This window comes from Aotus nancymaae, unplaced genomic scaffold (genome assembly GCF_030222135.1).
Source record: "Aotus nancymaae isolate 86718 unplaced genomic scaffold, 86718_ANA_hifiasm-v0.15.2.pri h1tg000131l, whole genome shotgun sequence".
NCBI classification, from domain to species: domain Eukaryota; kingdom Metazoa; phylum Chordata; class Mammalia; order Primates; family Aotidae; genus Aotus; species Aotus nancymaae.
In genome coordinates this window covers 2,167,745-2,185,397 of record NW_026988546.1, presented here as the reverse complement: position 1 = coordinate 2,185,397, position 17,653 = coordinate 2,167,745, and the positions used below count along the sequence as shown (strand labels likewise).

Genomic DNA, 17,653 nt, shown 5'->3' with positions numbered 1-17,653 from the left:
GAGGGCGTGGGGGGCTCAGTGGTCAGCCAGCCTAATAACAAGTGGCAATGGGACTGGAGTTCCCCCTCTGCTGGAGCTACAACATCTCAGTAGCGACCTTGACATTGAATCGGAGCCTTCAAGAATACATGAGGTGACACTGTATTCATTTGTATATGAATACACGAGGTGACACTATTTGAGAGGGGCCTTGATTTTCTCTCCCCGGTGTCTCACCTGGACTGTGGTCACCCACCTGTCACCTGCCTGTCTGCCCAGGGCTTGCATTTTAGGTTCACTTCACAGTGTGTACCTGGGACTTTGCCACCTCCTGAAAGAGCTTTCCTTTGGTTTTTCAAATCTGCCATGTTCATTTTATCCTGATTTCTGGTTCATATTGGGACACTCCTTAGTCTTTCCATGCTTCTAAACCTTTGACACCTCATCTTCTGGCCCCTGTTCTACACCTCTCTGTGTCTCAAGGCATGGCCCCTGGACCAGCAGTATCAGCATCACCTGGGGATTGCTATGGATGCAAATTCTTGGGCCCCACTTCGGACCTACTGACTCATAGGCATGGTGGTGGAGTTTAGGAAGCATGGCTGTCGAGCACTGTCCTTCATCGGGAGCCAGAGTCGGGCAGTAGGAGAAGCTGCATTCCTACAAAACCCACAGTGGAACTGCCGCTTTCAGCGTTTATAATGGCTATGACCCTTTGGAGAATCTGATTCCATATTTGCTGGGATTGCACTGTGTGCTGGCTGCTAGTCACTGGAATAATGAGGGAAAGAAAACGCAAGAGGACTACAGAAATGCCTGCTGCGCTGGATATACTAACCAGCAGCTTCTCTTTTTTACATTTGATATGGGGGAACAAAGGGCTTCTCTATTTGCATAATATTGAATAATTCTGAGAGTCATAACGCCCCATTCTTCCAAGCCCAGCCCCTGGCTTACGTACAATTCACTGATGTCTAGAAATCATTCCCAACCTTGATCTCCACTCCCACAGATGCTCTTTGGAGAAGGGGGAGGAGAGAAGCAGAGGAACCCCCTTCTTCACAGAAACTCAAGCTGGTTTCTGTCCCTGCCGCCCCCCACAGTGGTTATTTCCCTGCCTTCTGACCCAAGGGAGGCCTCGCCCACCCAGGGCTTGAGGGAGGCCAACCCCCTCCTGGGAGCGCACTTCACCTACCGCACTGGTCTGCACAGACTCGTTCTCCGGTTTGGCTTTTATATCTACAATCCCATCAGCGTGACGAAAAGAGCAGTGGGCAAGGACATCATACAGGGACAGCTTCTGGGCCTTCAAGCCATATTTCCGCAGCCAAGTCTTAGAGTCCCAGGTGTCTTCTGGATTCGATGCAATCTCAACAGAGGTTGTTTCTGACTCTGTAGAATCACAGCTCGTCAGCCATTCGTATTACAGCCCCAACTTAATATTTACCAACTTGGAATGTGTTCTTTATGAGACCACAAAGCCCATGTTTCATTTCAGATAACAGCTTTCCAAAGCAGGACTGGCAAAAAATTATTAGGCTTTTAATGGCAAAAACCGCAATTACTTTTGCACCAACCTAATAATTCACAAGACTGCAAAGCAGGGTGACTTTTCATTTCACTTCCTCATCTATCTAAGTTGACAGAACTCACACCTGGGTGGAGGGGGTCGGTAGACAAAGGCTGTGTGTCAGGAGTCATGTGTGTATAAGGATGGAGTCAGAAGCTCTGGCTTCAGGTCCTGGCTCCATCACCTACTAGCTTGGGCAACTTGCTCAAACTTGGGTGAGTCACTACACTTGACCTCTCTGCGCTTAGGCAGAATTCTTCACCTGCAGCTGGAAGATAGTATTTGCTTGGCCTTCCTAGGTAAATGGCAGCAATCCAGTCAGAAAAGTCATATGAGGCCAGGTGCAGTGGCTCATGCCTGTAATCCCAGCACTTCGGGAGGCCAAGGCGGGTGGATCACCTGAGGTCAGGAGTTTGAGACCAGCCTGGCCAACCTGGCAAAACCCCACCTGTACCAAAAATACAAAAATTAGCTGGGTGTGGTGCCGGGCACCTGTAATCCCAGCTACTCGGAAGGCTGAGGCACGATAATTGCTTAAACCCAGGAGGCAGAGGTTGCAGTGAGCTGAGACTGCACCACTGCACTCCAGCCTGGATGACAGAGCAAGACTCCATCTCAAAAAAAAAAAAAGGAAAGAAAGAAAAGTCATGTGAAAGTGCTTTGTAATGCGGGGAAAAGAGAAGTGATGAGGTGAAGGCAATCAACCTGCAAAGGCTAGCAGGCTGCCTCCCATGAAGTCCCCTTGTTACCTTGGTGAGTATGTCCTGACTCAGAGCCTGGCTTTCTGCCCTGGAGGCTCAGAAACCTCATGTGCTGTGTATGTAGCACAATTCACCTTAGCTTCACAGCGTAAAGTATAACACAGAATGCCAATTGCCTAAACATCTCCAGCCTCAGGCACATTCCCATGGTGTTTTCCAGAGGTTATCGACACTGTAACTGGGAAGTGGTATTATGTTACCCAAGTGGGGCAAGCCAGCATATCACACAAGCAGAAAAGGATTTTTCTAGATGACTCAAAACTCGGAACAGCACCTAAGGGAGAATGAGCTACTTGGGGTGGACACAGAGGAGGGGTGAGGAACTGTAAAGCTGGGAACGAGGCCCTGGTGTCTGGAGATGGCTGTGCACATCTCCCAACTCCATGCTCGGTGAGGGCCCCTTGGTAGGATGTGGAGACCGTAGTGGGAGTATTTACGGAATCTGGAAATCAGCACATGCTACACAGCAGGGCTTTTTCCATTCCCCGGATTGGGTTGTTAAACATTTGCACACCACTAGAAGGAAGGCAGAAAGGACACTGAGCTTTTAGCTCCATTGGGACCATGGAGCCCTAGGAAGATGTGGAAGGGGTTCTGGGCAGGGAAATGGATTTTTCTAACACGGACTATCACATACGAGGTCCACCAGCCCTACCGAGTTTTTTTTTAACTCCACCTACATTAATGGCTCTCAACCCTGCCCTGTGGAATCCCTTGAGGAGCTTTAAAAAAAATACTGAGCTGGGCACGGTGGTTCACACCTGTAATCCCAGCACTTTGGGAGGCCGAGGCAGGTGGATCATCTGTGGTCAGGAGTTGGAGACCAGACTGGCCAACATAGTGAAACCCTGTCTCTACTAAAAATACAAATATTAGCTGGGCATGGTGGCAGGCTCCTGCAATCCCAGCTACTTGGGAGGCTGAGGCAGGAGAATCGCTTGAACCAGGGAGGTGGAGGTTGCAGTGAGCCAAGACCGCTCCATTGCACTCCAGCCTGGGTGACAGAGCAAGACTCTGTCTCAAAAACAACAACAACAGAACTGATGCCTGAGTCCCATCCATTAGATTCCATTTTAACTGGTTTGGGAGTGTGGCCTGGACATTGGGATTTTACAAAGCTCCCCAGGCAATTGTATTATGCAGCCAAGCTTTGCCACTGGCTTAAGGTGGAAAGGGCTTCTCAGTTATGACTTGACAACCCCATCAGCTGATGCTCCCATCAGACACAGATGCAAATGAAGTTGTACTATTAATTAAAGAGTAGCACTCACCGTTAGGGAAATAAAAATATGACCCAGACTTATCTATTACTATATGTAAGGGGATAGAAAATTAGAATAAGATTTGAAGACATAAATCATGTTAGTGCCAATTCCTTCTGTATAATATGTAAAGAATCTGCCCACTAATGCTTCATGTGACCCATGTCCTTGAATTTTAATAGAACACCATTGAAAGAATTCACTCTGAAACCTACTAGAGCAGGAACTTCTCAAAGAAGCTTGTTTTGGATTTTGAACTTTAAACCAACCTGGCATCAAAAGCCCTTCAGAGCAGCATCCCCGGTGCCCCGGAGCTGGTTTCTCCATGAATCACAAAGCATCTTTTCACTTTCTCTGGGAGCTCAAGCCAGAGGCTTCTCAGAGCTTCAAGTCCCTGGCGTTCACCTGCACACTCTCCCCCATCACAAAGAGGCAGCTAAAAGAGGATGCCGCCATTTCTGTCAGGGAGATCAGCCTCCTTGCAGAAACCCTTGGGGTGACCTATTCCTCAATTATTATTAATTACATTCTCAGTCAGTGTGTTTCTGCTTAGGAAGACCTTTCCTTTTCTCCTCTCTCTTTTTTTCTTGGTCAATAAGTATAGTAGGAAATTAAGTTTTCATTCGATTATTTCCATAGCAACACACACCTTATTGCATCCTTCTGCTCTGTTTTGAGCTGTCGTCTTTTAAAAAAGATAAGAGACTTCTATCAAGTATAAATTCAAGTTTATCCTAGAATTTCCTAGAAACACATTCGAACCAATCCTAGCAAGGGTTTTGAAAGAGGCAGAGATTAACTTCTGACTCCAACTTCACCCCAACCAGGCGGTGCAGTCCTGTGGACCGGATTCAGGCTCCCAATTACCATCTAAAAAGGGGGTTCAGACAAGCTGCCAAAGCAACCTGACCTTTCATAGAGGAAAGAAGGGGTGACCAAGCAATCAAAACCAAAAAGCCCAGGCACTCTAAAGCTAAAGAAAGGAGGAAAAAAGGGGGAAATCTTTTAACTTCCAGTGCTAATCACACCAATTAGTGGCTGAGTCTCATTTTCCTGCGAGGAGCAGGGAAGCGCATCATCCATTCACTAGTGTCACTTACTAAGGGGTCCTTCCCATTCCCCTGCAGTTATCTTAATTAAAACTATTACATGAATTCTCACCCACCAAGCCTTCATTTATTATAGAGGTATGAGCTCACAGCTAATCCTGATTACATGGTTTTCCTATTCCACTGGACAGACTGCTAAAGATGTTCTTTCCGTTATGAGAAGGGAGCACATCTATGCCACAGAATTAACCAGCCTGGCCCTCCCCATCCTACTTGTCAATCTTAGAACATTTTTCAGTGAAAAATACCTACTGAACAATGCTTTTGAAAACCATCCCTGCTACAGCCAGGGCCACATACAAAAAGATAAATTGGGATAGTTACCAGTGCCCACTCCTCTCCCTGTCCCTCATCCACACGCCCTCTAGGTTCAACTCCAGAGGGGCTCACAGCCATCAGGGATTTCTCACCACCATAACTCCCTTCTCCCATCCTCCTCCACTGAATGTTACTTGCCTGGCACCTCATTCCTGCCATTGCAAGGCCCACAGGCCTTTCAAGGGGGCTGTCAGTCAATGAATAAACTAGAACTCTAGATCGGGAGGCAGCCTCGGACAGCATCAAGTCTGATGTTTCCAAGAGTGGGTCTCACAGAAACTGCTTCCACTGCATGTCAGTGGCTGCTACTCAGGAGGAGGGTTCCTTTGGCAAAAAGTTTGGGGAGCTTGAAAGGAAAGTTTCAAGGGGTTCTTGATCAAAGGACTTCTTTAAGACTTTCTTATGGGAATGGGCAGTGGGGCTTATCACAAGCAAGATTTCCAAAGCTATTTAGCCCCAGAGTCTTTCTGCATGAAAAGTTTTGGAGGGCTTGTATTTAATAGACCATAGCTTGGTACACACTGTCAAACACCCCTGTGATCACAGGTGTCACAAGAAAATGAACAAACTCTTGGCCACCACATAGGGAGTGGTACAGGAAAAGAATACTGCGAACTAACTGAAAAGGAAGGCAGAAGGAAAGAACGAAGGAGGAAAGAAGGGAAGGAAGGAAAGAAGGGAGGGAGAGGAAGATAGAAGAAGGGAAGGGAAGGAGGGAGGGAGGAAGGAAGGAAACAAGGGTAAGATAAAAGGGAGGGAGGGAAGGGAGGACAGAAGTAGGAGGAAGGAGGGAAGGAGGGACGGAGGGAGGGGAGAAAAGGAAGGAAACCAGAATTGAGGAGAAAGGTAGCAACTGTCAGGAAAAGAAGTCTGGTCCCCCCTGCTGGTAAGGTGAACGAGGTTTCAGCCCTGTGGGTCAGCTCAGCACAGAGCAGCTGCAAGGGCTGTGGGGTCTCTGAGGGTGAGATGAAGCCCAACCCAGTCTGAGATCCAGAAGCCAGGTGGCGACAGTGTGGTGTGAGAGAGCAGCTTGCCTCTGAGCAGTCAAGCCCTTTGTCTGCTGTAGTTGCTAACTAATACCTGCTGTTACCTACTTGCTAAAGTACCATGCAATAAGCATATCTTTCTGGCACTGAAGGGGAGCCAAGAAATGGGGAGGAGGGGGTGAAGGAGATGTAGGATGGTAACCCACCAACATTCTACCAAACTGACTCCCTGTGGAGATCAGGTAAGCATTCTTTAAAGCACCCCAGGGGCTACACACAAGGGCTGAGGCCCAAATAAAACCTCTGCTACAGAGAAGGGCTCCATGGCTTGCCCAACTTGTTTATAAACCAGTGGAAAAATGATTCCAACCCATAGTATTCCCCACCCATAGTGTTCTCAATTCCTATAATCCTCTGGAGGCAGAGGTGGGAGAGAGAGAAAAGAAAGAAAAAACAAGGAGGCAAAAAAGAAGCAGACATAAAAACAAAGAACATCAAACACCAATAGCAGAAAGAAAACTGCAGAGGAGCTAACGCCCCCTAAAGACAGGTTCAACATTTTCCTCACTTTGTCTTCTGCCTCATGATTCTGGAAGAAGGCATCTTAAAAAGAATTATTTTAGACGTAAGGTGTGAATGATGCACCTGTGGGAAGAATTTTTAAACTACAGCACCTGCAGCTGGCTACGGAGAAACAAGGAGCAGTCAATTTAGTGACAAACCTGCATGAAGAAACCACTAAATGGAATACAGACTGCAAGAGAAGAATTATAAAAGCCACATCTTAATGTGTCTACTCTAACTAGCATTTAAAATAAATGAAAAATAGTTGAAGATCAGTGAGGTAGGCACCGAACTGTACCTTAGGCTATTACTTCTTTAAAAATAGCTGTGGCATCGCAAGATAAACACAGACTGATTGGAGATGTTTGGTACAATATAGAACAATTGAGATTAGGAAGTGAGAAAGGATTGATGGAGTTACGGAAATTTAGACTGAGTGACCTAAAATTCACGTTAACTGGCAAGAATGAGAACTCTGAGAGTGTGAATGCTGGAATTAAACCAAGACAGAAAGCAAGGTGACTATAGTTAATGGTGATAAATTACATTCTTGAAAAAGGCAGAGAGAGATATTAAGTGCTATCACCACAAAAATGTTTACTATGTAAGGTAATCTAATTTTTAATTAGCTAGATTTAAGCATTTCACAATGTATATATACTTCAAAACATCATGTTGTACATCATAAATACATACAATGTTATCTGCCAAATTAAAAAAAAATTAAATAATTGGTGTTAATTCTCCTTTAAACACTTGAAAGAAGTCACCAATGAAGGCATCTGGTCCTGGGATCTCTTTGTGCAGACTTTTTTAAAAAAATTACTAACTCAGTCAGTTATGACAGATCTGAGCAGAATTTCCATTTCTTCTTGAGTTAGTTTTGGTAGTTTGTGTCTTTCTAGGAATTTGTCCATTTCATTTAGATTATCTTATTCATTAACATACAATTGTTCATAGCAGTCTCTTATAATCACTTTTATTTCCAAAAGGCTGGTATTCATACCCCCTCTTTCATTCCTGATTTTAATAATATGGGGGTCTCTCTCTCTCTCTCCCGCCTTTCCTGGTTTGTCTAGCTAAGGATTTGTCAATTTTGTTGATCTTTTAAAGCACCCAACATTTGATGTTTTAATTTTATTGTTTTTCTATTTTCCATTTTATTTATATCCTCTCTAATTTTTTATTATTTCCTTCCTTCTGCTTGTTTTCTCTTTAGTTTACTCTTCTAACTTCTTAAGGCAGAGGTTTAGATAATTCATTTGAGATTTTTCTGTAAGGTTTGTTCTTCCTGAGTTTAAAAGGAAGAAACTGAGGCCAACACAAGAAGATCCAATGTGAAGGAATTTATTCAGTCTCCCGGGCAAGGTTCTGCGGTCCGACAGGAGGGGCCGGAGAAGTCGCACAGACTCCTCTCAGATGTGGGATTTTATAGGGAATGAAGGAGCTCAATTGGTTGTGGGAGAGCAGGACTACTATTGGGTAAGGTTACAAGCCTTTGTTTGCATACAGGACTTGGCTGCTATTGGTTAGAAAGACTTGGCTGCTTATTGGCTAGAAAGACTCAGTTGCTATTGGCTAGAAAGACTTGGCTGCTATTGGCTAGAATCACAAGACCCCGCTTGCATACTGGGTTCTTTAAGGGAAAGCCAGGCTGTGTGAGAAGGGGAGAAGGGAACACGCCCAAGCATGTCCGAGCTTTCGGGAAAAAGGGTGGGGGGGATGTGCGCCCAACCTTCCGGCGAGGCAATCGGCCTTACATTTTCTTCTTTTTTGATGTAGGTATTTTCAGCTAAGCACTGCTTTAGTTCTACCCCATAGGTTTTGAATGTCAAACTTTTTGTTTTTGTTAGCTTCAAAGTATTTTTAATTTCTTGTTTGGTATATTTCATCCACTGGTTATTTAGAAGTATGTTGTTAATGAGGGACTGTGTTAAGGAAAACCGAGTCCACAAGGGGCGTGGTTTCAAAGGCAAGAGCTTCCCAGCACCATGCCTGCATCTATGTCCCCATCTGGGAATGTAAAGGTCTTTGTCTGACTTTCCCACCAGTGGGGCAGAAATTCCAGATGAGCCTCTTAGTTCAAAAAGCTGGCGAAAAGCTGTGGGAGAAGGGCCTCTGTTGCAGACCTAGCAGCCAATCCACTATCAGAATCAAAGATCAATCACTCCAGAGGACGTTTAAAAGAACTCCTCTCATTGGACAAGAATATGAAAGGGGCAGGAATAACTCCAAGATTAAAAACCCACTGCCCCTTACCTGGGCAGATTCCTCCCTTGGATTCCCTCCCACAGCAGCGTGGGAGCTCTCTCTCCTTCTCTCTCTTTCTCTCGCTCTGCCTAAAAAATCACTCTCTGTTAAACTCTTTGGGTGCATGATATTTATTTGAATGGTAAGCTCACCATGCCTCCAGGGTCCCTTCCCCCATTCCTAGGGCAAGAGAGGCCAAGGACCTGGGCACAGCGGATCAGGCAAACTGAAAGCATTTTTGGGAGGCCTCTGCTACCTCCTCCTCCCACCCGCCATATTAGTATTCACCTTTCCTTTTTTTTTTCTTTTTTGAGACATTGTCTCACTCTATCACCCAGGCTGGAGTTCAGTGGTGCTATCTCAGCTCACTGCAACCTCCACCTCCCAGGTTCAAGCAATTCTGCCTCATTTTCATCAGTATTCAAAATGTCCTACTCTTATTGATTTTAATTTCATCCATTGTAGTCAGAAAGATACTTTGTATGATTACAATCATTTTAAATTTACTGCAATTTGTTTTATGGCCTAACATATGGTCTATTCTAGAGAATGTACACTTAAGAATATGTATTCTACTGCTGTTTCATATAATCTTCTACAGATGTCTATTAGATTTAGTTGGTTTGCAGTGTTTAGTCTTTTATTTCCTTGCCAATCTTCTGCCTAATTGTTTCATCCATATTGAAAGTGGGATAATGAATGAAGTCTTCATTTACTATCATCTACTCTTATTGAACTACAGAAGATCTTTTAATTCTGTCAGTTTCTGCTTTGTATATTTTGGTGAACTATTGTTAGGTGCATATATTTATGTATTTATAATTATTATATCTTCCTGGTAAATAATTGACCCTTTTGTCATTACCAAATGTGCTTTGTGTCTAATAAGAATTTCTATCTTAAAGACTATTTTGTCTGAAATTAGTATAACTACTCAGCTCACTTTTTGTTATTTGTATGATATATATTTTTCCATTCTTTACTTTCATCCTATTTCTGTCTTTCAATCTAAAATGTGTCTCTTACAAACAGCATATAGTTGAATCATGGGTTTTTTTTGTGTGTGTTTTTGTTTTGTTTTGTTTTGACTCATTTGTCTATCTTTGCCATTCAATTAAAGTGTTTAATCCATTGACACTTTTATTTTCTCTTTTTCTTTTCCTTTTTTTTTTGAGACAGAGTTATGCACTCACTATCCTGTCCAGACTGGACTGCAGTAGCTATTTACAGGTCCAATCATAGTGCACTGTAGTCTCAAACTCCTGGCCTCAGGTAATCCTCCAACCTCAGCCTTTCAAGTAGCTGGGACTACAGGTGTGTGCCACTGTGCCCAGCTAAGCCATTTACCCTTCATATAATAAGTGATGTCGTAAAATTTATGCCTCCCATTCTGTTGTTTGTTTTCTACATGTCATATCTTTTTTATTCTTCTATTCCTCTAGAAGGTAGTAAAAGAAGGTTTAATACAAAACCTTCTTTTGTATTAAATGGATGTTTTCTAATATTCAATTTTAAGTTATTTGGAATTTCTTTTACTATTTCTTAGTGGCTGCCGTGGAGATTTTAATCAAAATCTCATAATTTATCACTCAGATTAATCAACTTAATTTCAATAATATACAAACATTAAATCTATGTAACTCCACTCCCTCCCCCCACATTGTGCTGTTATTCTCATGTAAAGTATACCTTTATACATGTGTGTCTATCAGAACAGATTTAAATTATTGCTTTATAAAGTTGTCTTTGGAATCAGATAGGGGAAAATAGTTACAAAAAATACATTTATACTATCCTTTATATTTACCCATGTAGTTATCTCTATTGGTGTTCTTTATTTCTTTGTGTGGATTCAAGTTATTCTCCAATATTCTTTCATTTTATCCTGAAGGACTTCCTTTCCTTTAGTATTTCTTGTAGGGCAGGTTTGCTAAAAGTAAATTATTTTGTTTTTTGTTTATATTAATTTTTTTTTTTTCTGAGTTGGAGTCTCACTTTGTCACTCAGCCTGGAGTGCAGTGGCATGATTTTGGCTCACTGCAACCTCTGTCTCCTGGGTTCAAGAAATTCTCCTGCCTCAGCCTCCCAAGTAGCTGATTACAGGTATGCACCACCATACCCAGCTAATTTTTGTATTTTTAGTAGAGACAGGGTTTCACCAGGTTGGCCAGGTTGGTCTTGAACTCCTGACCTCAGGTGATCTGCTCACCTTGGCCTCCCAAAGGGATTATAGGCATGAGCCATTGTACCCAGCAGTTTCTCCTTTTTTGAAGGACAGCTTTAGAGAATAACATTCTTGGTAGACAGGTTGTTTTGTTTTGTTTTTTGAGACAGAGTCTCACTTTGTGGCCCAGGCTGGAGTACAGTATCATGATCTTGGCTCACTGCAACCTCTGCTTCCCGGGTTCAAGCAATTCTCATGCCTTGGCCACCCGAGTAGCTGGGATTACAGGCATGTGTAACCATGCCTGGCTAACTTTTGTATTTTTAGGGGACACAGGGTTTCACCATGTTGGCCAGGCTGGTCTCGAACTCCTGACCTCAAGTGACCTGCCTGCCTTGGCCTGCCAAAATGCTGCGATTACAGAGGTGAGCTACTGTACCCAGCCAGGTTTTCCTTTCTTTCAGCACTTGGAAGATTTTGTTCCACTGCTTTCTGGCCTTCTTGGTTTCTGGTGCAAAATTAGTAGTTAATCTTATCAAGTATCCCATTTACATGATAAGCCATTTCTCTCCTGTTGCTTTCAAATTTCTTTTTTTGTTGTTAGTTTTCAACAGCTTGATTATAATGTGTCTAGGTGTGGATGTCTTTTATCCTACATGGAATCCATTTTGCTTCTTGGATGGTTAAATTAATGTTTTCATCAAATATAGGGAGTTTCCAACCCTTACATCTTCAGATATTCTTTCTCTCTCTCCCCCATCCTTTGGAGACTCCCCTTGTACACATGTTGTTATGTTTATGGTATGCCATTGGTCTCTAAGACTTCATTCAGTTTTTTTCATTCTTTTTTCCTTTTGTTATTCAGACTAGGTAACGTCAATTGACCTATCTAAAAGTTCATTGATTTGTTCTGGTTGCTCTAATCTGGTGTTGAACCCCTCTAGATAGTTCTTCATTTCAATATTTTGTACTTTAGAATTTTTTTCAACTCCAGAATTCTATTTGCTTATTTTAAAATAAAATTTCTCTCAATATTGGTATCTCTATTTGGTAAGACATTGCTCTTATACTTCCTATTTTCTTTAGACATAGCTTCCTTTAGTTCTTTGATATATTTAAAATCTCTTAATATCTTCATCTAGTAAGGTCAATGTCTGGGCTTCCTCCTGGACATGGATGGTTTCCTCATGGACAGTTCCCACGGATTGCCCTTTTTCCTTTGTTTGGTCCATACTTTGTTTCTTTCCATGCCCCATTTTTGTTGTTGTTATTGACAACTGGGCATTTTAAATAATAAAATGCAGCAACTCTGGAAATTAGATTCTCCCACTTGCCCAGAGTTTGTTGTGATTCTGTTTATGTTTGTTTATGACTCCTGAATTCTGTAAAATCTGCATTCTTTGTCATTTGTAGCCACTGGAGTCTCTGCTCAGTTAACTCAGTGGTCAGATAATAATAGAACAGAGATTTCCTAAAATGCTTTGGACTATCCCTTGCTGGGGAGCTGTGTGTGCATCACTCCACAATTTCCATGCTGCAGCAGTTAACTACTCTCCCTCAGCATTTACTTCCCGCTTGTCCAGAGCCTCAAGGTCAGCCCAAGATGAGAGCTTAGGGCCCTCCTGAATCTTTGAACATATGCATAGGCCAGCCATGCTCACAGCCCTGTGCATATACCTGCCTGGGCTATGCATGATAGATTCCCAGAAATACCTCAGAGCTTTGGAAAGGCCAATGGACATCGCATTCTTCAGTTTTTCATCTTAAGTGTTTTGGTTTACCTCTTGTTTGTCCTGACTGTTATCTACAACCTCAGTCAGCCACAAAGTTAATCAATTACCTCTCAGTGTTTTTGACAATTGTCCCCAGGGAAAAGACTTTTCCCACTGAGGAAGAACTGAGTGAAGTCAAGTAAAGAAAGCTTTGTAAGTGGGGTCTTCCAGAGAGCCAGTGGGCAGGTCAAATAATGAGAATTCTCTGGAAATGAGGCTTTGGAAGAACTCCAACCCCATCCTGTCCCCTCCAGTAGCTTCGAGCCTGTGGTTTCCACTGTGATGACAAACTGTTGGTTTTCAAGGTTAGTGAGGAGCTGGAGCGGGGGAATGTGAATAGGACTAGCTAAAATGCCACCTGCTCACTGTTCTTACCGAGATTCAATTATTTTTCTTGAATAAACACTCCCCAGATTGCTGCACACCTTGGGTTAATTTCTAGAGTTATGAAAAACATTGATTCTGATAAGATCCTTATTCCTTCTATGAAGGAGAAGTTTTGAAGGTTCTTAACTCTGCTATTTTTGCCCAGGTATTTTTGGTGTTTCCATAATTAGGGATCCAAACAGACTAAATGTGATTACTCAATAGATTTGTTGTGCTTTTCCACAGCAACTTGTTAACAACATGATTTTTAACACTGACGTTTCACCACACCTGCATCACGTTCCAGTATCTTTCCCAAGTTAAATGCTTAGCATCTACAAAATGCTAATCAACCAATTCTCCCAAATTTGGGGAGAAAATTTTGAGTAATTAATCTTAAATCATGGGAGAATTACATGGTATTCTTCTGCAAATGTTTTGCCATGTGTGTGTTGTTGTTGTTGTTGTTTTGGCTGGAAAACACAAAGCTCAGTGCCCATTGGAAAATGCATATTTGAGCAAACACTATCTTGGTCCTTTAGCATTCTCACTTGTTGCTTATTAATCAACCTTGTCAATGTTCACTTGACTATACAGAGACCTTTACAGTGATAAAGGCATTCTGAAGAAAATGTGAGTTCTGGGAAGAAATATTATTTTCTCCTTTGCCTTGCCTGAAGTGTGAACACTTTGACAAGTGTGCCATTTGCTTCTGGTTGCATAAGAAACCAGCTGTGCCCTGCTCCAGATCTCTTCTGCAGCCTTCTTTGAGCATTGGTGCAGAACAGAAAACTCTGATGATACGTTCAGCTCTGTGGATATCAGAGTCCAAAGAACTTGGGGTCAAAGGTTCAGAAACATGGGGTTCCTGCTTGATAAGTCTGTATTTATCTTTATATCAAGAATGTTCACTTCACCCCAACAGTGTATCTGAATTCTCCACCTACATAGTCAATTACCTCCTTTATTTCTCTGCCAGGCTCTCAAGGATGCTTCAGTCTCAACAGGTTCAAACAAAATGTGTCATCCCCCACTCCCACCTGGTTTTCATCCAGCATTCTCTCAGCATAGTAGACAACACCGTATCCATCTAGGAGCTTACTTTTGACACCTACATCTCCCCCACCCCAAGTCCTATTGATATGGAAGTGCTGAGAAGGGAAGTGCTGGGTAGAGGAAGGGTGTGGTCCCTGGCTAGGGATCCACCCTCATGGAACTATGTGAGGACATGCATTTCTGTTTTCCTGCCCAAATGTTGCATTTCCCAAGACTACCCTGGCCTGCCATGCCCCCATCATGTGCTTATAAAAACCCAAGACCCTAGCAAGGCAGAGACAGAAGCAGCTGGACATTGAGAGGAGCATATCAGCGGAGGAACAGGCAGTTAGCTGGATGTTGAGAGGCATGCACCGGCATGCTGGCAGGCCACTGACCAGCAGAATGACGCAGTGTTTGGCTGGGGCAGTTGGAGGAGAGCCGGGGCTGCCAACCAGCCTGACTCTGGGGAAAACCATTTCCCTTCTGGCTCCCCCATCTGCTGAGAGCTACTTCCACTCAATAAAACCTTACACTCATTCTCCAAACCCACGTGAGATCTGATTCTTCCAGTACACCAAGGCAAGAACCCGGATACAGAAAGCCTCTGTCCTTGCAACAAGGTAGAGGGTGTAATTGAGCTGACACAAGCCGCCTATAGATGGCAAACTAAGAGAGCATCCTGTGACACATGCCCACCAGGGCTTCAGGAGCTGTATACATTCAACCCTAGACACTGCCATGGGGTTGGCTCCCACAGCCTGCCCATCTGTATGCTCCCCTAGAGGTTTGAGCAGCGGGGCATTGAAGAAGCAATCCACTCCCCCATCACATGCCCTGCAAGGAGGACAAGGAAACTTTCCCTGTTTCACCGTCGGTTCAACAACCAAACTCTCCCTCATACCTGCCCATGTATCACCTTCTTCACAGGCTCTGACTCTTGTCCAAGATGCCACCATCACTGTACTAACATCTTTATTCTCTTCCCTCATGCTATGTGTCCCCCCATCCCGAACTTGTTTCCCACCTAGTAGCCAAAGTGACTTTTTTTTCCTAAATGTAAATCTGATCTTAGCATTCCCCTGCTTATAATCCTCTAGTGGCTGGTATGAAATTGAGGGTGGACCTCTGAACTGTGGCCTCCAGAGCCAGCACAATCCAGTCCCTGCCTCCCTCTCCAGACTCGTCACTGGACACTGTGCTCCAGCCACACTCCGCTTTCCAGTTCTTCTAATGTGCCTTTCTCCTTCCTGCCTCAGGGCCTTTGTATGCGCTGTTCTTCTCCCTGGCATACACTCCCCATCTCTCCCATCCTTTCATCTCATTAACTTACCTCTTCAACCCTCAGATATCAGCTCCAAAGTCATTTCCTCAGGAAACCTTTCCTTGACCCTGGGGAATAGCTCAGAAGCTCTCACTTTTCCTTAATCATAAATATCCCATTTGTGTTCATCTGATTTTCTACCTTCACTGAGCAAGAAATGGTTCATGTAGGTCCTGCTTAATGAGAGCCCGTTCCATGTCTGTTATTTCCCGTGATGCTCATCACCTACCATAAAGCTACATACCGTAAGCACTCAATAAATGAAAGAATACCCAAGGGGATCAACCTTAAGCCATCATTAGATTCTATCTATGTGACAGCACGATTCTAAGTGCTTTACATGTGTTTTCTCATTTAACTTTCATAACAGTCCATGGAGTAGGTATTATCATTATCATCCACATTTTGCAAATAAGAAAACTGAGGCACTGCATCACACAGCAGGAGTCGGGCAGAGACAGGTTGAATATCTTTCTAACTCTGAGTCTGTATACTTCACCACCACTCAGGACTATAAAGAAATCTTGCTGATTATTTAATACAATGCTAATGAAAATAAACATCATTTCCCTCTCCATTTGTTCAAAAAAACATATGCTCAGAACTCCTATAGACCTACTGTAGGTTTCAAGCGCCTGCAGAGCCTGAATGAGCCTTTAGCCATTTCTTTGTCTTTTGAAACTGAATCTGGTATTTTGAAACAAGCAAGTATTCGGAGTCAAATCTTGAGTCTCAGATGGTAATCTTTGGGACTGTCTCTGTTCATGATTAAAGCATGACTACACAATGTGATTAGACTAATGATCTCTACTGGGTTACAAAATGGCTGTGAAGGTTATTCCAAATGAATAGTTCCTGAAATGGTTTGAGAGGCAGCGTCATCAAAGAAGGGTCAAGCTTCCTAAACTTTGGACAAATTTTATTATTTATTTATTTATTTATTTAGAGACAGAGTCTTGCTCTGCCACCCAGGTTGGAACACAGTGGTGTGATCACTGCTCATTGCCACCTCGACTCCCCAATTCTCAACTCAAGCAATTCTCCCACCTCAGCCTCAAGTAGCTGGGACTACAGGTGCACACCATCATGCCCAGTTAATTTTTGTGGTTTTGTTTTTGTTTTGTAGAGATGGGGTTTTGCCATGCTGCCCAGGATGGTCTCAAACTCCTTGGCTGAAGTGATCCACCCACCTCAGCCTCCTAAAGTGCTGGGATTACAGGTGTAAGCCACCATATCCAGCCTGGAAAATTCTTTAATATTCTGTGAAAAAGCCATCTTTGTGTTTGAGGGTCATGCCTGGAACAGGCACACCAACACACACACACACAATGCCCAGATGTGTCCTACCCACATCTCTGAACCGCTCAGCACCACAGGAGTGACTCTCTTTCTCTTCCTCTTTGTCCTCTTCTTTCACTTTACCAACAGCTGTATTGAGCTACAGTTGACATATAATATCTCATACAGCTTTGCAGTGTACCTATTGGTAAGTTTTGACATATGTATGGGTAGGTTTATGTTTATCATCTTGCTATTTGTTTTCTATTGGCCCTCTCTGTTCTTTGTTCCTTTTTTTCTGACCGGTTTTGGATTGGGTATTTTTAATTCTCTGTTATTTCCTTTGTCAGCTTGTTTTGTTAGTTGTTATCTTAGGTTTATAGCACACATCTTCAACTTATCATAGTCTAACTTCAAGTAATATTGCATTACTTCGTGTATAATATGTGCCAATGATAAATTATTTCAGCTTTTGTATGTCTGCAAAATGTCTTTATTTTGCCTTTGTTTTTGAAAGATATCTTTGCTTTATATAGAATTCCAGGCTGAATGTTTAAGGCACTGAATGAAAAAATGCTCCCCCTCCATCTTTTCATTTGAATGTGAAATGTGCTGTCATCCCTGTGGCTTTGTACATATCTTTTTTGTTTTCTTTTCTTCATTTTTTTTTTTTTTTGCTCTGGCTGCTTTTAAGATTTCCTCCTTATTATTGATTTTAAGCAAACCAACTGAGATGTCTCTGGTGTGTCGCTTTCCTCATTTTCTTGTACTTAGCATTCACTGAACAACTTCTTGGATCTCTAGGTTTGTATCATCAGATTTGGAAACTTGTCGACACATTTCTTTAAATATTTTTCTGTTCTCTGCGCCTCCTACTTCCTCCCCTCAGGAATCCCATCTAATGTGTATTTGGCC

General features: G+C 42.9%; 1 protein-coding gene across 1 annotated transcript in view; it reads right to left on the bottom strand.

The window, feature by feature from the left end:
- The window catches only part of VWA3B (von Willebrand factor A domain containing 3B), a 264,931-nt gene that overhangs the window by 172,413 nt on the left and 74,865 nt on the right, over positions 1-17,653 (bottom strand). Inside the window, exon 8 of the mRNA XM_064371448.1 lies at positions 1,175-1,371. Coding sequence (XP_064227518.1) covers positions 1,175-1,371 — 197 coding nt within the window. The remainder of the gene's footprint in view (positions 1-1,174; positions 1,372-17,653) is intronic.